This window comes from Mirounga leonina, unplaced genomic scaffold, assembly GCF_011800145.1.
Source record: "Mirounga leonina isolate KUSES-001 unplaced genomic scaffold, KU_Mleo_1.0 Mir_150, whole genome shotgun sequence".
NCBI classification, from domain to species: domain Eukaryota; kingdom Metazoa; phylum Chordata; class Mammalia; order Carnivora; family Phocidae; genus Mirounga; species Mirounga leonina.
The window spans coordinates 6446510-6470626 of NW_023270374.1; the positions used below are offsets into that span (position 1 = coordinate 6446510).

Below are 24117 nucleotides of genomic sequence, written 5' to 3' on the forward strand. Positions count from 1 at the left end.
CCCTTTGTGTTTGCTTTCCTTTCAAGTTCAATACATTGGAGATAAAACGTTCCAGGTCTTTCTGAGGAAAGACACAACAGATATCAAATATGACAGCTGATAAATGAATATTCATTTCTTCCAAGAAGACCAACAACACAGCTAAGGATATGGTTCAACCCCTGTGTCTTTACTATGACAGAAACAAGGCTCTTGCTTAAAAACCAGCCACAGAGGATTCCAGGGATTAAAGCAAAGATGGCCAGAGAACATCCTCACCCATCCTGCTCCCAACTCAGTTTCCCACTTGAGAGCACCAGCCTCCACATTTGATATCAGCACGGAATCAGGAGGATCACTGACTGACTTACCTTTTCACCCATGCCCTAGAAAAAGAATACAGAGGTAGAATCCCCTGGGAATATCACCTTTCTGTTTCTTAGACACCTGCCCTAAATGTCCCTGAGAGCTCTCTGGGTTAGAACTCAAAGGGAAAGCATGGCGTCCAGCTCTTCCTCAGCCATAACCCGACAAAATGGCAGCCACTGCCCACAGCGCAGCTGTGACTGTTACCTGGTTCGGTGCAGTTCTTACTGCTTCGGAGTCCTGCATCTTCTGAAGTCAGAGTGTCATTCACCTGCATTAACTTCCTCCCCACCGTCCACTGTCGGTCTTCTCCTAGGAGGTCCATGAAGTCGAGGTCTGGGGAGAACAAGATCACAGCCACACATCACCAATAGCTGGTTTTTGGCCTATCCCAATGCTGGATGTCTAGTGCCTTCAACAGCCACCATCTGCTCAATGATGAGCCTATCCCTCCCACCTTGGGCCTTATCATTATACTCCATCCACGCTGCCCCTGACTGCCTGAGGGCTTCCTCTGGCTGCTGGATCTTGCTGGGCCCAACAGAGACCACCCTCAGCCACTGACTAGTAGGGACTGGTGTATTACTACCTTACCCACTCCAGCAGGATGACTGTTGAGGTGAGTATTCTAAACTGGATTACAGAATTTTCTCCCCTGGGATTATGCTCCAGCTATCTACAGTGCAACTCTCCTGATAAAGCACAATTTATGAACTGCTGTCCTCCCCTGCCTTAATTCCTCACTCCCAGTAACATGCTGATAAATGTTTAACAACCAGCTCTCTGGGGGGAAAAGTCCTGGTTTGGAGCCACTGGCCAATTTCCATAGAGTAAATATTCTCATCATGGCCAATTTCAGCATGACCCACGTGACCTCACTAAACATGGATTTGGGAAGAGATGGGCACAATTAGGTCCATGAAATCAGCATGACTGTCTCTAGCCCACCAGCATCTACTCCTCCCAAATAAAGCTCCCGCAACTGAACACTTTCTCAGGGGCTGCTTCCGGAGGGTTGCCCAAGCTAGGACACCATGTCAACATCCCTAGAGTCTGGGCCAGTGAATGCCACATAACAATACTTCCATAAACAAGAGATGAAAGCACAAATGTGAAAACACTGAACCACTTGAATGCATTACGGGATGAGCAGGTTGACAGTGCTGAGGTCTCCAGCTGAGATGACTGTAGGGACCAATGTGCCAGGAGGAAAAACAAAGATGAGGGCACGTTGGAGGGGAGAATGGAGCATGTTCCATTAAGGACTTGTTGAGCTTGAAGTGTCTGTGGAGCACAGAAAGGGAGGTAAGCCACCTGTGTGCCTGTGGGTGGAGACACCTCAGGGGAGTGAGCTAAGCTACAGAGAGCATCAGGAGGGTCATAAGCAAATAGGGAAGAGTATGAGACATGATGCATGGGGTCTTCCAGAAGGGTGGAGGGGACTAAAGAGAAGAGAAGATATCGTGGGGAACTCAACATTCCTTCAGAGAGCAAGTAGACTAAAAGAATTCAGCAGTGGGTCATAAAAGGAAGGGAAAGAGGACGGGAAATGGCATAAGGCAAGGTCAGCAAAAGGGAATTTCAGGAGCGGCCAATGTCCTTGACCACTATAAACAAATTAAGTAAGACAAAGGCCAAGAAACAACAGAGCTGACATCAGAAGGCCACCGGGAGGTGGAAACAGCAAGCAAAGATGGTCTTCCTGGTAGCTTAGCACTAAAGAAAGATGTGGCATGAGGCAAGGGACATTTCTTGAGTGTCCAGACTTGCTGTGGGCAGAAAATGGATCTAAGTACAAGATAAGGGTCTAATTCATGGGCTGAATGGTCTTCACGAAAGGCCAGAGGGTGCACCCCATCCAGCCACATCAGTGTGGTGTTCTGAAATAGGCAATGAAGAGCTGAAGGTCATCATACCCATTCCTCTATTTCCATGGTGATTTTAGTTTCCCAAATGATTCCAACTTCATTGTTGAATTTGAACCTCACAACACTGTTTGGGAAAGAAAGAGGGAGCAGGGATGTTGTCCACTTTGTCCACTATTGTCTCTCTAACACCGAATCACTCCTGACTCAGAGGAGGTGCTCAGTAAGTAAGTATTGAAATAACTATTCCCACTTTGGGTATGGACAACATAAGACTCATGGAAGTTTCTGGAAATCACAGTGCTTGTGGGAATCTCACCTAAGCCACAGGACACATGTAACTGCAGCAGCTCATGCACTAAGGTCTTCCTCAGTCAAACAGAATCTGCCATCAGATATAAAATTATCAAGGTATCTCATTACAACTAACACATATTAGCCAGAAGAGCTATTTTAGGCATATCTCTCCCTCTCTCTCTCTCTCTCTCTCTCTTTCACACACACACACACACAAATGTAGAAATGTGGAGCCTAACTAGGATAAACAATCAGTTTAGATTCTGAAATGCAAAAGCCTACATGGTGGCCACATACACCAGTTTAGTCATAACTAAGAGAACAGTACCAGAGATAATTCAAGGTGAAAGCAAGGCATTTGTGTCGTCTGGTTAACCTCAACGGTTAATTCTTAGGATTAAGAACGGTGACAAGCGGAGAAAAAAAATCTCAAAAACTCATGAAGAAACAATAAGGTCAGTGGCCTGAAAATCCAACAAGTAGCCCTGAAATGTGAGTATAGCACCGCATTGTCACAAACAACCTACAAAAGTGTGGAGAAAGACAACCCATTTGTCTCAGGCTGGGTTTCCACAGCAGCCCCGGAAATGAGGATTTGAACACAGGTGTTTCCTATTGGGGGTGGGGGTGATCCCAGGAAGCACCTGTAGGGGAACAGGAACATGGGATGGGGAAGGCGAACCAGCCAAGAGATGGTACACTTCAAGCCAGTCACCAAAATGAGTCAACTAGAGCTTGGCCTCCCTGGAAAGCTCTGGGGGTCAGGGTGGACAGGTATCTCAGACACTCAGGAGTAAGCAAGCTTAAGTATGTATCCACCTATTCCTGGTCTGCCACTGGTTGAAGGCTATTCCCAGGGGCCATGAATTCCCTGGCACCTCTCACCTGGCATATGGGTGTCCTAGGTGGGCTCTAGTGCCCAGGAAAAGGCCTTAGACAGTAAGATGCAGGTGCTAAAATTTAAACGGTGCCAGAGGCAAGAACGAAGAGATACAGGCGGGGCACCAAAGCCCTTTCCCAGCCTGCGTAAGATCCAAAGGTAGAGTCGTGCTATGGACCAACAGATTGGCCACCCTGCTGTTCTCATAATCGGAGTCAGAGAAAAGTGCTTTGTGGTACTGCAATCTGAATGTTTAGGAAGACTCCAAAGATTTGCAAAGAAGCAAGTGTCCCTTCCAATGACTTCCAAAGTTCTTTCTCAGGCCAAGTTTCCATGGTTCTGTAATTCTGAAAGAAAAGCTGATACCAATTAGGAGATGTAAAAATAAAGCCAGCTATTGTAGCAGAAAATTAGAGGATTTTTTTTTTACATAATGATTCAATATCTTCAGGCATTAGAGACTATTAAGGCAGCACCTCTGGATTCCAAAACCTACAAATTTTTATCTCAACAAAAATATAGTTGACCACTAACCACTGAACTACTAATGCAGAGACCAGAGTCCGAGAAAATCAGAGTGATGACAGCAAGTACTGCATTCACTTCCTTCCCCATTGAGAACCAAGTGTAACAATATTATGCCCCATTCAATTTGTCCTCACAAAATCCTGGTGAGGTAGGCAGGGGCAGTTGGTGCTGGATCGACCTACCTCTGGAGTAAATAAATCAGGGTAGAAGAGATATGCCTAAAATCAGAGCCAATCCATAGCCAACCACACCAACTACCATTTAATAGCTATATGGCTCCCATTCATTGAGTGTCTATTACGTGCGAAGAACTTTCAATTCCATCCATGTTTCATTTTAACAGCAGTCTTATTTTGAACTATTAGCTCCATTTGCAAATAAGGAAACCAAAGCATGAAGAGGTTCAAAGACTCACCCAAGGTCACACGGCAAGCAATGAGAGGGGCAGAACGGGGATCTGAACCCAGGTCTGGTGACCCAATGGCCACATTCATTGTAGATCACTGGGGAGGATGCAGTCCATCTGGTTGCATTATTCAGCTACAGTGAAGCAGATCAACAATGCAGCCGAACCTTTTAACAGTTTAGGGGCGAAGACAGTTTTCCCTAAACCTACTTCCAGGAAGTTCGTTTCCTCAGAAACAATCAGGAACTGTGGTGAGGCATATACCGCATGAAGCCACCACAAACAGAAGAGAAAAAGGTTCCAAAAACCCCACTGAACGCATGGTGCTCCGCTCAGCGTGGCCTTCTTACAGACTAAGCCGGTCCCATGGGTTACGACTTGGGCGGCTCTCTTGTTGGATTTAGGAGGAGGAGCAGAGGGGATTGGAAGAGGCACCCACTTGGGTTTCTCCCTGCTCTCCCTTCACTCATCTCAGACTTCCTTGGACTTCTCTGCTCCAGCAGAGGCTGCTCCACAAAGCTGCACTTGAGCAATGTCAACAAAAACACTTGGCACCTGTCCACCGCATTCTTGGCTCCTCATCTGCCAGGCCCTGGAAGTTGTATGTTGGCCTAATTAGTCCAAGGGGAGGGGGCACATGAGGAAGGAGGCAGGAGGCTCACATGTCATGTGTCACCGGCGGAGGCAGGGTGCATAACTGCAGGCTCTGAGAAGTGGGGGACAGGAGTGGGCCATGGAGATCGTGTCGGGTGCCTGCTGAAAGGGGAAGACGCTCTCAACCCGAGACTCAAACCACATGCACTAAGGAAGAAAAGAAGTAGAGGCTGCATGCCAAGTTTCCATTACAGAGCTGTGTGCTCACCCTCTCCTGCTCTTACCACCCCCCCTCTGCCTTTCTCTCTCTCTCACTCCCTCGCTCTCTCTTCCCCCACCCCTTCTTCCTCCCTGGGACTGGGGCTTGGAGAATCCAAAGTTTTCTGACACCAAGAATGGATTTCCTTGGGTGCCTCAGATCCCAGCCTTCTCCCGAAAATTAACACGCTTTCTCCTATGTGTACCCTTGACCCACAGGGCTTCCATCCTTCCCAAATCCTGGCCCCAGGGCCCTCAGGGAGGTGAGGCTTTCTGCTCTCTGAGGAGGGGACTCCCGCAGACACACAGGCAGGCAGCAGATGGGGAGGCGGGTGCTGCTGCCGCATGACGACCAGCCTGCGCGCCCCCTGCCTATGCACCACGCCACCCCATGCTCCCCACGGCGTTTCCAGCGCCTCACTGCTGCTGCTGATGGGGCTAAGCGACCAACCCGGGACTCGAGCCCAGATCTGACTCCAAAGCCCACCTTGTCCCAAAGCTCCAGGAGCCCAGGGGACATGGTCTCAAGGGGTCAGCAACGCTCACTTTGAGAGGTCGTGTTAACTCTCCCCTCCCTGAAAACTGGAATACTGCATTTCTTCTTGAACACTGGATGGAGAGAGCCACCACTCTGAAATGCCCAGGGGATCAGGGCAACAGCCCCCCATTTGCAGATGAGGAAACTGAGTCTGGGATGCCTAATGCAACACTGAAGAAACAATGTCCAGAAAACTCAGTTAACAGAGAACAAGAGACGGAGCCAGTGGCCACAGTGACTGGCTCCGGCTCTCTAGGCTGGCTCAGCGCTCCTCACCATGGCTATAAATACCCCACCCGGCAGTTTACACAGCTGTCTCCACTCTCTGCACCCCGGGTCTTCACCCCGGGGTTGGAGGTCAGGTTTGCATAAGCCTGCAGCCAGCAGACCGCCTTCTGCAGACTCGATGAGCAGGGGCGAGATCTGCCGGCCCCCAGTGGCACCCTCCACATGGCCCCCTTCCTGACCCCACTCCTAGAGTCCCTCGAGGGTGAGCCCAGTGGTTCTCACCCTCCGAGGGTGAAGAGGGAGCAATGGGGGCGCTGGCTTTCTGCACTTGGATTTTCACATGGACTTCCCAGCTGAAAAAAAGAGTGTGTCTCTGCACTGTTCTTGGTCCTTGGAAAAGAACACAAACTGTGGAGAAGTTGCGAGCTCTCCAAAACCACCAGGAGAGGAAGAAGCCAGAGGCTGAACGGGCTGTGCACTGGTTCTTCTCCATTGCCTCAGAGCTTCCAGAAAGACAGAAAAAGGCAGATCCAGAGACCTCGTTGCGACGGGAAGGCCACACACTCTGTTGAAACTTCTCCTCTCTCTAGCTGCTTACACTCACAGTCCGGTGGGTGGGGGACCCTGACAACCCAGTGTGCTGGGTCAAGTTCTCCCCTCTCCTGCACTCCAACCACGCATGGCATTCACAAGCTGCAGCTTTCACAATGAATTTAAACCTCCCAGCACTGAGGCAAAATACCTCTCCTCGAGGAAAACCCCGTGGAAAGCTGAAGTCTTTTGGTCCCTCCACAAGGCCTCCCTTTCACTCAGTGGGGAGGAGTAACCGTGAACCACCTGCCCCAGAGGCGGGCACTGCCGCTGATGCCCTGTCCTCTGGAGGTCTCCTGCAGAGTGGTCGGTTAGCTACAGCCATGGGCACCTCCTGGGGGCTGGATAGAAATGCAGATCTCAAGCCAGGGAGACCCTGAAGCCGCAAGGGGCACACTGGAGCCTGAGCTGCTGCTCCCACGGCTCAAGGGGGAGTCATCCCAGCATCACACACACAGGGAACCTGCACGGCAGAGGGAACTGGTCCCTGCCTGCCACTGCTGGACTGAGGGGGTGCAGGAAAGCCAGGGCTTCTGATGGAGAAAGGGAGGGCAGGGAGCACACAGCAGCCTGCTGGCGCTTCAGACCATGCTGTGGTGTTCAGTCGTGTTCTTCATCAGAAAGACCAGTTCCATTACCAGTCCCTAGGCAAACCAACCCATAGGAGGGGCAAAGGAAGGCCCAGCTATGTCTCTATTCCCCTGCAAAGTCCCCACCCCTGTTGCACCTTCCCTTCCCTCCTCACCCCGAGCCCAGCTCACATACCCACCCCAGGCCCACAGAGAGTGGCAGAGCTCCTACAAGAGTGGCCTTGGGGACAAGGGCCTGCCCAAGGCACCCACCCAAAGGCATAAGCCAGGAGTCCAAACAGGCCCCAGATACAGACTGTGCCATGGCCAAATAAGGCAGGCCTGGTTGTGAGACTCTGAGTCCCTCGTTGCTTCCAGAGGGAAGCCCTTCCTCCAGGCAGCCCTCCCGGACCTTCCAGGACCTCTCTCACCACAAGCTCCCAGAAAGGGAGCTACTCCTCCTTCAGATCATATATCACAGACAGAATCATAATCTGTCCTTATTGCTCCTCCCCACCCTCCAACCCACATGTAATCTCCAGGGGTACCCAGCCTGCTTGGTTTTCCTCCTCCCTGTGTCTGCCCAGCCTGGAACTCAGGCAATGCTGGAGAGCCACAGTGTGGCTGAGTTTCACTCAAGCCACCATCTGGGTGGGACTGGGAGTAATCCAGGAATCCCCAGGGAAGATCGGGGTCGGGGGGAGGGGGGGATTCTGTATCATCCCTCAGGGGTCATGCCCTTTGACCGGGGGATTATGTTTCAATGACAGGCCGAGAATTTTAGTGGCAAACCTGGACCAGAAATTTAGGATTTCCAGGTTCCTGGACAAAACCGTTCCCATTACATGCTTGCTCCTCAAAGTGGTCCTGGAACCAGCCATGTGAGCATCGCCTGGGAGCTTGCTAGAAATGCAGAATCCGGGGCCCACCTCAGACTCACACTGCATGAGATGCTGCGATTAAACAGCTGACTCGTGTGCACTATTTTACTCCTAACTTGTTCACAGATGTCACTGCGTGCCTGCCCAGTTCCCAGTACGGTTCTCAGCTTGGTCTCTCCACCTCTGAACTCGGAAATGCAGGGACCCCTCAACATCCCCAGAGACCAGAAGGCGCCTCACTGAGCACCACATAAGCCGCGGCCAGCGATGGTGCTTTGGCCCCCACAGTGCTGTGTGGGCTCCTGGAACACACTTCCTGCCATGTCTGCTTCCCCAGATCTGTCTTCAGAGTCCTCTGAAAGGCTTGAAAGATCTGGCCCCAGCAGCCTGGTTTCAGAGTTTCCTCTTTTCAAAATTGCTTCATCTTCTTTTATTGGCCCACTGAATAAGGCAAGTGGATCTGTTCCAGGGACCCAAGGGCTTGTGGTCATAGGAATTCACCATGTTGGGCATTTGGTGAGTTGAGATTCTATGCCGGTACTTAACTAGCTCCGGGCTGTTGGAGAAGCTAAGTCACTTCATCTCAGTTGCTGCATCTGAAAATTCAAGGGCATGAATGATCCGACCTCTAAAGTCCCTTGAGCTTGGATTGTTTTAAATCCAGGGTAGAGTCATCGGACCAAAGGTTGACAGAGTCCCATGGTACCTCTGTCCCGATCCTTCAGAGTCACGCACTCCAAGATGGGCTCTATGACTCACTGAAGGGTAGGAAGAAAATATTAGAACTTCCACATCTGTATCACACACCAGTCCCCAAAACTTCCCTGGCCTTCATCCTCACTCTGTCCATGGGGTGCACTCTCAGAGAGCTCTTCCTTTTCTCTTCATAAATGTCTTTCATCCTACCATGAACACAGAGCCTCCCGATGGTTTCTATGAACCAAACTAAGAAAGATAGGAGAGCACCAGGAAATTGTATGGGGATTGAGATGGCTTTGGGGGATAAGGGGTTCAAGTACAGGCTGCAAGGGATGAAGGCTGGCCACTGATGGTAGAGAGAGAGAGTCTGCACAACCCACCCCCCCAAAATACCCTGTCAGCCAGGGCCAGATAATGGCCAGAGGTTGGTCCAGGCAAACAAACAAAAGCTTCAAATGTTGCTGAGACACTACAGTAATGCTTTAGATGGCAGTGCAGTATCTACCATGTTGGGAGGTGTCCCGGTTTGGGTTCTCCAAATGCTAAGTCTGAGATAAAGACTTGGGTGCAAGTAGTTTCCTCTGAAGGGGATCCCATGTAGGAGGGAGGGAGGGAGAGTGGAAAGCAAGATAAGGAAATGGACACCAGATATATAAGGACACACTATGGAGGTTGCTTCTGCTGGAAACTAGGGCACAAACCCACTAGAAGCCCACAGATGCATCCAGGATGCCTACCTGAAGGAAGAGGGTTTTGGTTCCCATGGCCTGTTAGCTAAAGGTTGTCCCAGAAGCATGAACCCCTGCAAATTCTTGGCTGCACTTTTGAGTGGGCCAAGCCAGCTCCCACCTACTGGGAAAGACCCTGAGCCATGCTTGAGGGCCACTGCAACAAGAGTCTGAATTCACACCGAACTACCCACCGCAGATGCAGCTAGAACCCGAGAAAGGTTGAGACACCAAATGATGTCAGCTACAAAAGGTAACCTTGGCTTCATCTTGGAAAGAATGCCTCTTGAAGCAAGTGGGAAGATGTGATTGGTCCAGAGCCATGGACATGTAGATTTTCCAATAATGTTTTCCTTTCCTTCTCTCTTCTCTCACCAGGGAACTTGAGGCCAGAACAAAAATATTCTCTTGATGCCTCACAATGAGAAGGACAGGACCAAAGAGAGGATGGCCAGTGCAGTTTTCATTTAAGCACAAAGCCACTTGGTTCTTCTCACTTTTTCCTACTCATTGGCCCACTGCTTGCCCCTTTCCAAGTTGGAAACCAAAGCCAGCCATCGGAGAGAAACAAGGTTGAGTGGAAAGAAAGATAGGATCCGTTCGTTCCATCTCAGGTTTCAGTCCCAAGCCTGAGATCCAGCATCAGGACACGGGAGATGGGGAGAAAATACGTGAATGGTCAGACTAGGACAGGATGCACACAGGACCTTCCAGGCCACCACCTGCTACCTGAGCAATGGGCAGGTTTGCTTCTCACCTTCCAGCCAGAGAGCAACACCTCCCTGGCCCTGATCCCCAGTGAAGCCTGCCAAGGGTACTTCTATGGATTTGGGGTTTGCCTAAAGAATCAGGCTTTGTTAATTTTCTAGAGTCCTGACAAAAGCAGACTGCCAGTAACTTCCCCCTGAAAACACTCGCTGAAAACAACATTCAAGGTTCAGTATTTAGGACCTGCCACGTGGCTCCTGGTGCTCCATGCGCACCTGTCGGAGCTCTTCCCTCCAGCCCAGGCGCTCTCCCAACATGAGGCCCTGACATTTCAAATGCTGAGAGAAACCCCGTCCATCACAGCCACCACCAGCCAAGGTCAGGAAGCCCTTTGACAGGGTGCCAGAAAGAAAAAAGAAAAGGCCTCTTCCAGTGTTTCTAAAAGTGAAGGAGGTAGGAAACAAGAGACTGGAGGTCAACAAAAGGACACACATATGCACACAAGCCGAGAAGCAGTGATGGAGTGAGGGACTCTGGGAACAGAGGAGCACGCCCATCACTCCTGGAATCATGTCCTAGTTGCTTCATGGCAGAAGAATGAGTGGGCACTGGAAGGGCAGAGGGGTCACAGACACAGTGGGTGGGGTTAGTAAATGCCCCTCATGGACATTGTGGTCCTTTTCTCAAGACCTCTTCCACTCTTTGCCCACTGGGTAGCAGTAGCAAGTTATGGAGAAGGGGTAGCTTGACCTCACCTCATCTCCAGGGATGGGCCCACAATCAAAAAGATTGGTTCAGGAGTGGCAAGTGGCCCTATTTAGGTCAATGAGACATTGAGGGGAGGTATGCTGGCAGCTTTCTGGGAATGAAGGTCTCACACTCTCCAGAAAGAGCTCTCTCTCCTTCTGCATGAAGAAGCAACTCCTAGAACCTCTACCACCGTTTTGCCACAAGGAGAGAAACTGGTCTTGGGATGAAGCTCACATAAGGAAGGGAAGAAATGGGAGAGGGAAAAAGTGGGTCCCTAAAGACATCACTGGTCCACTGATAGGCCTACCTGCAGATACACCCTCCGAAAAAAATCCCCCAGTGTGTTAGGCATTTTGAATTTTTTATTTCTGACAGCATGAAGTGCCATGACTGATATATCATATCAAGCCTTTTGTTAAGAAGATAATGAGTACCGTCATGAGAAATATCACACTCTGGTCTGAAACATAGCTGTGCAACTTTCTACGTGACCTTACCACAGCACAAACTTCTTTCTGGAAGCTGCCCTACATACGTGAACTGTTCCAGAGCTGAGCCTCCCTAGACACAAAGCTTCCTAATATAAAGCAATGAAATCTCATCGCAAAGTACTGCCCCCCTTCTCAGGGCTCCATTACCCATCCGGTCAAACCATCATGGAATAAGTGGTGGCACCTGGCACGCTCCCACTTCTTCCCCCTCATCGTCCATCATGACAGCCTCACAGTCGGCGATAATGCCTCTCAGCCCCAAACAGCAGCAGACAGGAGGCTAGATAAGGATGAGGAGTCCCCAGAATAAATTTCTACCTCTCCAAGGGGATTCCTCGCCTCAGAAGAGTTCTGTGAAGCCATGAAAAGCGCATCTAATTTCCGAGGAGCCAGCAGCACGTGATGAGCCTCAGGAGGGGTTGGAGGCTCCGGAAGTGCTACAGAGAGCCTTTCCCCACCATCTCCTGCTTCCAGGGGCACCCTGACTTGGTGTTTAGTTAGGAACACCCTGCATCTGTGACTCGAGTTGACCCCATCCCCTCCAATGACAAGCGTGAGCTTTTGCTACTGCCAGATGATAAGCAGGAAGTCACCGAGTGAGGGGAGTGTGTCCATCCATGGCAGAGGCATCGCCCCACAGGATGGCAGAGCTCCAATAATCATGTCCTATACAGCGATGATGCCCCCAGGCCTTCTCCAAAGGGCCGCGGGGGACAGTGCTCTCGTCACTTCAATCTTTTATGAGAAGCAATAAACCAGAAAATTCTCATCCACAGAGGCGAACGTAACAGCTCTTTCCACAGATGCATGCAAGAGATGTTCAGGGTGTGAACTGAGAAATTTTTTTCTCTTGGTTCTTTCTGTCTTTGGTTCAGGTTTACTTAACTCTACAAGAACTACTGCTCTTGTTACTACTACTGTTTCTAAATAGAATTCAGATGTACCTTCAGCAATATAATAAGTGGACCCTCTGTGAGCACCATGTGTTGGACACCATACAAAGGTAAATGTGTATCTGTATTCATAATAGGGGCGACCCTGGCCAGACATCATTTGGGGGCATTTTCATAGCATCTCAATACCTCACTTCATCTTACAACAGCTTTGTGAAGTGGGTGTTGTTATCCCCACTTCCCAAATGAGAAACCAACAGCTCAGAATCTAGGCTATTAATCTGCCAAAGGTCCCTGTCCAGTCCCTGCCTTGAACTAGACTACAGGGAGCACTTAGTCCAAGGTCAGCATGAGGACTGTCCTGTCAGGATGAAGGTGATCTCCTTAGGGATGCAGGCTTTTTAGCAGCAGAGCCTGGCCTGGTACCCCCACCTTCTAGCTCCCACTCTAGGAACCCTGCCTTTCCCTTGACCTGCTCTCAATTCGGAACACCTGGATTCTTGCCTCAGTTTCACTAAGATGCCCTTTTGCATTATATTCGCATCCACATTTCCATCTGAGACATGGGAGGGATAGGGCTATTTTGTTTTGTTTTGTTTTAAGGAACACATGATGGGAAAATCATGAAGAGATTTCGCCATGGCAAAAAAAAATGAAATAAAAATGTTGTGACTATGCTAAAAAGTTAATGGTGGAGTCTAGGTGGTGAGGATCTGAGTGTTCTTTCCATGTTGCTCAGTGGTTGAATATTTTCATATAAAATGTTGGAGGGGAAATAATGTTAAAGAAGGTACCAGAGGTACATGAATATCAGTACCATCCCCCTTATAGTATCTGGGAGTGAGAAAAAGAAAGATAATGTCAACGTGGTCAGGACCCATGTAGATGAGGAACCCCTCCAGACGGGGTAGGGCTCTGGCCACTGGGTGATCACAGCACCTTGGCTGGTACTGACATGGCGGCCAAGTGCACTGCAAACACCCAACACGGAGAAGAGAATGTTCTGGCGGTGTCCAGCGGGTGGAAGCCGTCCATTCCAGAACCAACCCCAGAGCCTGTGCTCCTGAGACGTCCGGGCGTTGGAGGCAGGACATCCCAGGGCTTTGCTGCCTGGCTGACTACACACTTGTTTCCCTCTACTGGAGCCACTGTCTGACATATCCTCTCATCCAAAGGCTGGGGAGGCCTTCCCTCAGCAGCGAAGCCACATCCGCAGAGTATCCTCTCCTGGGAGATCCAAAGGCAGATTATCTTTGAGCAGCTCCATTTTCAATCCCTCCTCTGGATATCACTGTTACAAGAAAACGTACCTGACTCTAATTTAATCATGATGCGGATCCTATCGCAGCACTAATATTAAAATGGAAATTGTTGACATGGCGCGCTCTTTTGTTGCATTATTGCCAGGATGAGATAGGGCCTCGACATGATTTGCCTTCTGTCCCGGAAACCACTCTGTGGATTTCTGCGGACAGTGGCCTTGGTCGAATTTTCTGTCTCTTGCACTTTATTCCCCTGTGCAAGCTCTGTGTCTGCTTATTCTTCTGTGGGGATCTCTGGAAAGCTCACACTCAGTGGAAAAGCTATAGGAAAAATGTTCACTCTTCTATCTTCCTCATCATTACTGTTTCTATGACTATGTCTCTGTGACCAGTTATTTCAAAAGAAGCCCAGGAACTAAAGAAGGTTTGCTTTTGCCTTGCTCCCTGGAGAAATGGCAAAACAGGTTTTTACAGAAAGCCCTTGCTTCCGCATGCCCTTGCCCAAATGCCGAAATGGGCAAGAGCTCATGGTGCAGAAAGCAGCTCATCCGGAGCCGTGGGATGACAGGGGCGGGAGCAGGTGGGACAGGGGTACCAGCCTCCAGCAGCTGGGCCTCCCCAAGACAATGAACACTTTCACTGACTGTTTAAATGAAAAAAGATTGAAAGAGAGGTAAAGGAGTTTAGGGATAACATTCCTAACAGGGACCTACACAAGAGCAGGTGCTGAAGAATGCAGAAGGTGACAAGGGCTCAGAGATTCTGCAGCCTTCCAGGGGTTGGCTGAAGGAGCAAAAGGAAAAGAGCCCCCTCACAGGGGAAATACAAGCCATGCCCAGGGGCTTTTTTTTTTTTTAATGCATGCCGATACTTCCCTGTTCTTGCAGGAGTCAGGTATCCCCACAAAGCTTGGGAGTCTGCATTTCCCTACAGCACCCAGCAAAAGGCAACAGAGTGGCCTCTGTTGGGCCCAGCAGGATCCAGCAGCCAGAGGAAGCCCTCAGGCAGATAGAGGCAGTGTGGACAGAGTACCAAAAAAAAGGCCTAGGGGAGGGGTATAGGCTCATCATTGAGTAAGTGATGGCCCATTAAGGTAATGGACAACCAGCATCTGGTGAATAACAGCTACTGGGGGGACTAAAGCCAAAAGACACTTCCAGAGATCATCTTCAGCCCTCCTTGTAGATAAGACTGGGGGCCAATGTTTGTGTTTTGACACTGAGCCTTTGGGGGAATGAAAGACACTCCCATGGTCTCCGGCTGGGCCATAAGGATATAAGGAAGCCAGGCACCGGCTCCTGTGAAGCCATATTGCCAACCAGGGATTTACTGCCTGTTCCTCTGGGCAGCGATGGCCCCGGAGTCAACTTTCCAAGAGGAGGATCGATTGAGGAAACCGTTGTTCAGGCTGAGACTGTAAATTTTTTAAAACAGCCCTGTCCACAGTTACAGATGGCTCTGGTGGCTGATGGGGACAGGAGAAAGTGACGGTCTCAGTGCTCAGGCTCACCTTATGTGACTCTGTGCCTCCTTCCAGGATTTTTCTCCAAAAACCTATTCTTGCAAATGGTTTTTAAAAAAGGCCCAAATGAACTTTTTTTCAAGTTGGGTTTTAGCCATGGTACCAGATGAGTCACCAGAAGTCCAAACCTGGGGATTGTTTCTTGGAAGAATATAATTTTGGAACCAGGAAGTTCCTTCGAGAATGTGCAGTGCAGTGTGGTCCAACAGAAATATACCATGAGCCACGTAGGCAATTTCGCATTTTCTCCCAGACACATTTAAAAAGTATAGCGCAACTGGTGACATTAATTTTAATGTATTTTATTTAACCTGATACATCGAAAATATTATCATTTCACCATGTAGTAAGTATAAAACTATTTTACCACCTTTTTTTGAGACATACCTTACCTGTCATAAAATTCACCCATGTAAAGCGTACAATTAAATGATTTCTAGTATGTTTACAGAGCTGTGCAACCATCACCGTGATGTAATTTTAGAATACTTTCAGCACCCCGGAAAGACATCCTTCACCCATCAGTGGTCACTCTCCATTACCCCCAGGCCTAACCCGAGGCCATCATCACATACATTCTGTGTCTGTGGATCTCCCTATTCTGGACGTTCCATATAAATGGAATTATACAGTATGTGGTCTTTGGTGACCGGCTTCTTCGACTTCACATAAATGTGTTCAAGGCTCAGCCATGGCATAACATGCCGCATCAGGCCTTCCTTGCTTTTAATTGCTGAATAATATTCCATTGTGTGGATAAAAGTTATTAGTGAACTATTTTACACTCTTTTTTCTGTACTAAGCCTTCAGAGGCCATTGTATATTTTACGCACACAGCGTGTCTCAGTCAGACAAGCCACATTTTTAAGTGCTCGGTGAGTCCAGTATTAGTGCAGATCTGGACTCTGCTTTCTTTGGGGGGTGACTGTGGCTGGGTGCCCTGCTGTTGTCCCACTGGGCCTGTACCCTGGCTGAAAACAGAATGATGGCCAGCCAGGTTTGGACTGCTGTTGTGAGAGAAGAGTGTCTAGCCTGCTGGGTTTTCTTCTCTGTCCTCCCTAGGTGGCCCAAAGTGTCGGTGAGAAGGAAGCACGGTGCCCTTGGATGGGCCTGGGAACATGTGGGTTCAAGATATCTAGAGCTCAAACCCACCTTCTCCCTACAGAAAGGACCTCTCCACCCTCCTGACTCCCCCACCCAGGGAGTCAAAGCATTTACTACTTACGGGCAAGGGCAGGTGCATCTTTCTTCCGTATGTGGTATAGGTATAGTAACAAAAGTAATAATAACAAACACTTCTTGCAAACCCGCAGAGAGTCTTCTGAGTGGTTCACATACAGCAGCTTTAATTCTCACAACCATGTATGGGAGGTACCAGCATCATCACTGTTATTATTACTATTATTATTTGCATCTAAAGATGAATACACTATGGCACAAAGAGTTTAAGTAACTTACTCAAGGTCACAGAGCTAGGAGGCAGGACAGCAGTCATCTGAACCCAGGCAGTCTGGCTCCAGAATCCAGGCTCCTGACCACCACATGCCCTCGAGAAGCCTGGGACATCTAAGGAGCCCAGGGCGCTCCCCATGGAGCCTCCTCCTCCTAGATGGACCCCCTCGGACCTCCCAGCTCATGCAGTACCACCCCTGGGTTCATGCCTTCCAGCTCCACAGAACATCTGTGGCCACCCTTGCCTGGATTTCCCATGCTAGAGGCATGAATCAGGAATGACCAAAAAAAAAAAAAGAAGAAGAAAGAAAATCTTCCTTTTTCTTATGAGCTATTATTACTTGTCATCACACTTGTTGTACGAGCCACAAAGGTCTAGATTTATTAAACAGGGAGGCAAGCTGCTGAGTTTGTTGCTAAGGAATGACAGACCACAACACTTGGATTCACTGCTTTTGTCCCCAAAACCATGCCCACCCCACCCCACTGCCGGCTTCCTGAGATCCCTGTCCAACAAGAGAGCAAGCAGTCCATTGAGTATGGGAAAGGCAGCTTCCCCACAGGGGAGCCCTCTTTCCCCTTGCACTGAGGATGAAGTCAGGATGCCATGACCTGTTTGGGAACCCTTGGGGCACCAGGGGTGGCCACACAAAGGCAACTGGACTCTGGTTCCAGTTGGAAATGGGTGGATACCAGACTCCCAGGCTCTGTCACCCTGCAGAAGGAGCACACTGTGATGGCAGAGGCCAGAGCTCCAGTCTAGCTGGAGAGTAGCACAGATGCATTGAGTTTAGCTCGGACAGTCTTATAAAAGTTCCCCAATATCACAGAAAAAGCCAGATTTCCAGCTTCTATTGAAAAACTGGAAGACCTGGCAGAATGGGCCTGAGTTCCTGCCATGCGGATACCTAGGAGAGCATCTACTCCCCTTTGGACAAGGTAAGCTCCCTGGCCCGCACCACAGTCCCCATCCTCCCTACTGTCTCTCACCGGGCCGTCTGGCAGACACAGAGCATGCACACCGGACCTGGCCGTGAGCAGAGGATGGTGAGGCCCCTGGCTTATCAAGCAGGATGTTCTTACCCATCATCCACATCTGCTCCACACTCGGAGTGGCAGTCAGCCTGCACCCCTCCTTGTCTGTGACACCTTCCCTCTCTGCCCCCAAGCCCCGTTTCTTTGCCCTCCCACTTCCAGGCTGCTCTTGCCCACATTTAATTCTAGAATGTCAGATCTTCTGTTTTTCTCACATGTGAATGCCTCGTTTCTCCATCCACTCCAGAAGCTCTTTGAGGAAAGGAACATTTCATATACTTCTCTCAGCTCCTTTTGCTGCCAAACTGGGTTGGGCCCATGGCAGGTACCCGACAAGGGTGATGTGGCATAAGGAGGAAAGTCTGGAAGGACAAAGGGTGGAGAGGCACAACTCCACACAGCTCCCCGGAAGACCATGAAGGATGTATAGACATGGCTCCTACAAGGAAAGATGCTGATGACTCAAAATGCACAACCATGAAACAATCAGAGAAGTGAATGCCAGACTCTGTGGCTTAAGGATCTGGGAAGTTCAGAGGATTCCAACTTGACTGCTCAGAAGAGCTCAGGCCCTGGGGGTAACAGTGGGGCTGGGCCAGGGTGACGCCTGGCAAAGGATTCATTAGTATGTGCCACATATTCCATCATCAGACCCTGGAGTCCGAAATAATTTCATACCTCTCCCATAGTGGAAACGCCTTAAAAATGACAAACTCTGAACACCAACAGCGGCAGGTCATTTACACTCAACATGTTGGGTCACAGACTGAGATTTCCAGGACATGATCTGGGCCCTGGGACCTCCAGATGGACCCCCAGGGGATGTGAAGCTTCAGGTCTGTCCTTTGCCTCCACCCATTCCTATAGGAAAAGGCACATGAGCCCACGGGCCGCCAGGCAAATGCCAGGATGCCCTCTATAAATGATACCATTCTGTCCACTGCCTGGGGGCATATTAGGACCAGCACTATTGCCTAATCCTGTGGGAAGACCAAGCATCCAGAAATTGCTCCAGATGTTTCCACATGACCTTGCTTCACTCCAAGAGGCAAAGCACCCATTGCATAATTCTATAAATCTAATGCACATACAGCTCCTACCATGAGACTGTGAAATCAAGTACCACCTCTTCATGGATCTCGTCAGAATTTAACACAGAGCTACCAATACATTAGTTCTAAGTATATGCTGACCCTTCCCCCATATTGGAGGCTCTACTGGAGGATCCAAAGAAGTTTACCCTGGGAGCCCCATTAAAAAAAAAAAATTGTCAAACAGGAAATGTGGAATTATCTCTCCCTGGTTCATGTGATCCAGTGAGATAAACCCACACACAAAAGAAGGTACCAAGTCAACTCAAGGGAAACTGTAAGGGGGTTCTTGAAAATGTACTCTCCATTCTCATTTTAGGCTGGTTTTTCTTAAGCTAAAATAGGAGAGTGAGAAGGGGGAAAGAATAGTTTTTGCGTATCCGCCTACTGGAAAAGATGAAACTGAACCACTCTGTCAGCTTGCTGATTTCAGATGACAGCAATGATTAAAATCAGCCGTCCGGGTTAATTAGCGCCTATTACCACAAATACATCATTACCCTGTCACCACCATGGCTTCTTCTTACTCCAAGCTTTGGGCGCAGAGATTTTTGCTACCTGCGACTTTGAGGGCCTCCCAAAGCTAAGGGTCTCATCGGTGCCAAGGTCATCTGAGATCGCCCTGCCTTGGATCTGCCCCTTCCACTGCTGAAAGACGGTTTGGCTCCATTTCAAAGCTAGTTATTTTGGCCCCAACACTCTTTGGTCTTCAATTCATGGTTGTCTGGGATGACATTCTCTCTGGCTGACATGGCCCCACTGTGTCAAGAGGAACAATGCTTGCTGGAGATGGTTGTAAAAGATAACAAGGAATTTATTAGGAGCTACACACAGCACTCTGCATTGTCTTTGATGGAATCAACCACCACCATAAATTTCAAATCCGCACGGCTGGGCTGTAACCACTAAGAATGCAGCCTGGCCACAGAGATAGGCCATTTGGGGTCCATCCATCCCATGACATTAGGCGTTCAGAATATAAAGAATCTGGGGGACTCTCTAAGGGAGAGGAATGGGATCAGCTCAACTTTCAGCCCAGCATGTGGGAAAATCACCCACCAGATGTCAGCTGGAGGGGGCCCTGGAGATACCCCCGCTCCAGGCCTCCATGGCACCCATGTGAGTATACCTGGTGAGGGAGGGGTCCACTCAAAACTTGCCTGCTGCAGCGCTCACCTGCCTGCTTCTTGGCCTGAGGGTTTTCCCTAGCACCAAGGGAGGCTGATCAGCACAGAAGCAACTGAGCTGTGTAGAAGATTTCATTCTGGGGGAGGGAGGGGTGTGTGTGAGCAGCTGTCCACCAGTAGGGGACTGGATATGGTGGATAAATAGCCCAGCTTCCTGCCTCTGAGGCATGTCCCACACGGTCTCCCAGTGATCTAGGGTGGACCCCAGTTGCCCACAGCAGTATTCTGCTGAAGAAGGCACCCTGTGTTGTTGGCCCTTGCTCCACGTGGCCTCCCTTTCCTCATGCACTCTCTTGGAAGAAGTCCTGAATCACCTCCTTTTGCCCAAGTCCTTGGTGTGAGGGTCTGCTTTTAGGAAAACCCAAACCAAGACAGGATTTAAATTCATAATTGTTTTTCTTCCTGTCTGTGCCTATTCCACAGGGAATACTTTAGCTCTCTCTTAGAATCCCAAATATAGAAACAGTGAGCACAGGGAAAATGCTAGAAGGCGGGGGGACACCTCTGGCCCTCAGTAGTGAGTGGCTAAACTGGCCTGAAAGCTGCCCACCAGCAGCTGTATGAGTGTCTCCCTAAGTCCAGACATTCTCAAACATTTAAGGGGTGATAAGGGTTTTCCATTCTGAGCATCACTCATTATCTTTATGGGCAGCAGCATAGAGTAAGGCAGGGAGAATAAATGGGTTATCAATTGGTGATGTCTGTAATGGGATCAGGATACATGAGCGGTGGTCAGTATGCCAGGCATTTACAAGCATTTCTATACAGAAAACTATAAGCACTCTGGAATCAGACAAACTCAAAACGCAAAATTCAACCCTAACACTTAACAGATGTTAAGTCTTGGGCATCTTAAATTCCTGCCGAGGCCTCAGGTCCCTCAACTGAATAAATGCAGATAAATGGTTCCTATCCTATAAGGCTATTATGAGGATTAAGTATGATGATATGGAAAAGCTCCTGGCACACTTTGAGCTCAGTAAGCGTTTGGTTCCCATCACCACTAGGAGTCAGAGAGCTGTTTTATTAAAAAAAAAAAAAAAAAAAAAAAAGAGTGCTCTGGATTTCTTAAGCAAATACATTATTTGCCAAAACTATTTAATGTATTTAATGGCAAAGAATCTCAGAAGAATTTTTTTAAAAATTTTAAAGCTCTAAAATCATGAACCTCTCCCTCTGGCCACACCTCTCTTCCGGTTGAAGCAGTTTTTCAGTGGAATTTAATGCTCCAGGCAGAGACATTTGATTCTAAATAACCCCTAACACACTCTTTAGAGTAGCCATAATCCCCAGGTGAATTAAAAACACTGAAGAAAGAAGATGCTGAGAAATGAGACTGGCTTTGATGAAACATGCTCTGAATAATTAACCAGCAACTATGCAAGTTTAGACTGTGTCCATTAGTTGGTTGTTGTATTTAGAAAAGGGACTGTCCCATCTGACATACCAAGATGCAGACCATATCCCAATCTCAGGAACCTGATGCTCTGACAGCATGTGTTTTAAAGTGACTTCAAGACAGTAAAAACTTGTGTGAGGAAGAAGTCACTTTAAAATCTTGTGAAAATGGTGTAAGTGGTGGTTTGGAAAATATGCTGGGAAGTCAGCTGCCAAAAACCAAAAATGAGAACAATTTAAGGCACTTTCAGTTGCCAGCAAACATGCCAGAGCCTAGCACAGTGCCCAGCACAGACAGGTACGGAGCACATAGTTGTCGGATGACTTAATGAACACTGAGCCCTGCACAGTTCCTCCTGCACACTTGGCATGCCCTCAAGGTAACATCTGGGAACTACAAATAGGAAAGGTGGCCTTTTGGATCAGACAAGGGACAAGGGACAAAAGTTGAGGGGTTGGTGTGTCTCTGCCCCAAGGAATAACTTCTGAGCATGCCAAGAATAGGAGTCCTCATTTTGCACAATTATGAGAGGCGCTAATTTCAGGTGCCACAGTTGAGTTGAAGAACAGCAGTGCCCCAAAAACACGGTTCAAGTTTCTGTTACCACGACATATTACTGTGAAGAACTGCTCCAAGTACGAACTTCACCGCTAGCTCCCCTGTCCATGACCACCATGTAAATACCACGCACACCATGATCAGTGCCCAGCACGTCAATGTTTCCAAAACCCGTCATGATGGGTCACTGCATTGCTGACTCAGTCCTCCAAGAGACTGCAGATCGTGTGGTTGTGTTGCCCCCTTGTCTCCCCGTGATAAACCCATGTGACATTCTGTAAGATGAACAACTGAAAGAAGAAACTGGCCAACAAGATGAAAATGCAGCAAGGAAATGAGAAGTGGTAGCACCAGGAGGGAAACGTGGCCAGGACATAGCATGGTAGAAGGAAGAGCTGACTGCGGGGTTGCTCAGCGCTAGTGTGGTCCAGAGACTCGAGATGTGCAGCCAGAGGAGCTCAGCGCTAACAAACTTATCAGCACAAATGAAGAAAGCAGTGGTGACCCAAAGGATGAAGATGTCTCTAAGGAAGTGACGCTGGCAAAGCCTTCACATTGAAGGAGGTCTTGGAGATACTTTTTGATGGTGGAAGCTCAAGAGATAAAATGTTGTCCCTCTTAATCCCCTCCATCTATCTTCCAGTTATAAAATACGTAAGTCAGGGAGATGAAAAGTACTGCATGGGAAAGTCAGTAATAAATAATGTTGTATGGGGACAGATGGTGACGACGCTCATGGTGGCAAGCACTGAGTGATGTACCGATGTGTCTGATCACGATGCTGTGCACCTGAAACTAATGTAACACTGTGTGTCAACTATACTTCAATTTAAAAACAAAAGATAAAGGGGCGCCTGGGTGGCTCATTCAGTTAAGTGTCCGACTCTTGATTTCGGCTCAGGTCATGATCTCAGGGTTGTGAGATTGAGCCCCACATCAGGCTCCACACTGGGCCTGGAGCCTGCTTAAGATCCTCTCTCTCCCTCTCCCCCTGCCCCTCCCCCAACCTGCTCTGTCTCTCTCCCCCTCTCTATAGGAAGGAAAGGGGGGGGAGTGAGGACGGGAGGGAGGGAGGAAGGGGACAGCATGTGTTTTAAAGTGACTTCAAGACAGTAAAAACTTGTGCGAGGAAGAAGTCACTTTAAAAGGAAGGAAGGAAGGAGCGAAGGAAGGAAGGAAGGAGCGAAGGAAGGAGAGAGATAAAATGTTGGAAGCTGATCCAAACTCAGGAAGTAGTAAGACAACTTTCCGTGGTCTAGAAAAGATGCTCAGTCTATATCCTAAGCACTATTTAAACTACTCTTGATAAGTTGTTTTTACAAAAAAAAAAAAAGCACTTTAATTATCAATATTTCTAAAAACAAATTAAGTGTACTACATAAACATTATTTTTACTATTTTCATTTCACCTTACACGTATAACTGACAGTAAGACACATCTTAATGATGTAACCAAAAAATTTCAAAGTTTACAAAACCATCATATTTTTTCTTATTGAGTATTGAGATTACTCTGCACAGTTCCCATGTGCATGGTCATTTTCACCATTCTGTACAACCATGGCAGGCTTAAAAGGATGTCAGGCACACAGAAGTCTCTCTAAAAGCAGAAGCCCATAAAGAAGACAAATAGCAAAGCTTTGCCTAGAGGTTGGTCCTGATCCCTGGGGATCCAATAAGTCCACAAGGTGCCAGCAATGTGGTGAATTTTCTCCAAGTCCTTTTTTGTTTTATTTCTGGAACTGTGCTATGCTCTGGAACAAAGATAGACTAACAAACAAGAAACAAAATCATCCAGTATAGCGATAGAGCTTTGTCATTTATCAAGTACTTCTTTGAGGAATGGGTTTCTCCACTGAATGTTCTCAACTACTCAAGGTACATGAGGCACTTATCCCCTTATTTACAAAGACAATGACTGAGCCTCAGAGAAAATGAAGCAACTCATCCCAAACCACACCATTAGGAATGAGAAACCTAGAATCATGCTCAATAGCAGAAAGAAAATCTCTACAAACACAAGCCGTATATGTGCCAAATTTTCTAGTACTCACATGAAGAAAATTTTAAAAAGTGAAGTTAATTTTAATAATTCATTTTAATTAACCCAATATATCAAAAGTATTACCGTTACAACACATATTCAATATAAAATTATGAATGAGACATTCACATCCCTTTGAACTGTCTTCACAATCTGGTAGGTGCTTTACACTTAGAACCCATCACAATTCCACATTTAAGTGCTCAACTGACTGCATGGGGCCCTTGGCTAGCATGTGGGTTGGGGCTGGAAACTGCCTTCTGTCTCCAGGAATGAAAATTCCAGTAGCTGTGGGCCTCATATTCTCATCCATAAAAT

General features: G+C 48.3%; 1 protein-coding gene across 1 annotated transcript in view; it reads right to left on the reverse strand.

Moving 5' to 3' along the window:
* Window positions 1-24117, reverse strand: part of SLC24A3 (solute carrier family 24 member 3) — a 498892-nt gene that overhangs the window by 439746 nt on the left and 35029 nt on the right. Inside the window, exon 2 of the mRNA XM_035005775.1 lies at window positions 553-681. Within this exon, the coding sequence (XP_034861666.1) occupies window positions 553-681 (129 nt within the window). The remainder of the gene's footprint in view (window positions 1-552; window positions 682-24117) is intronic.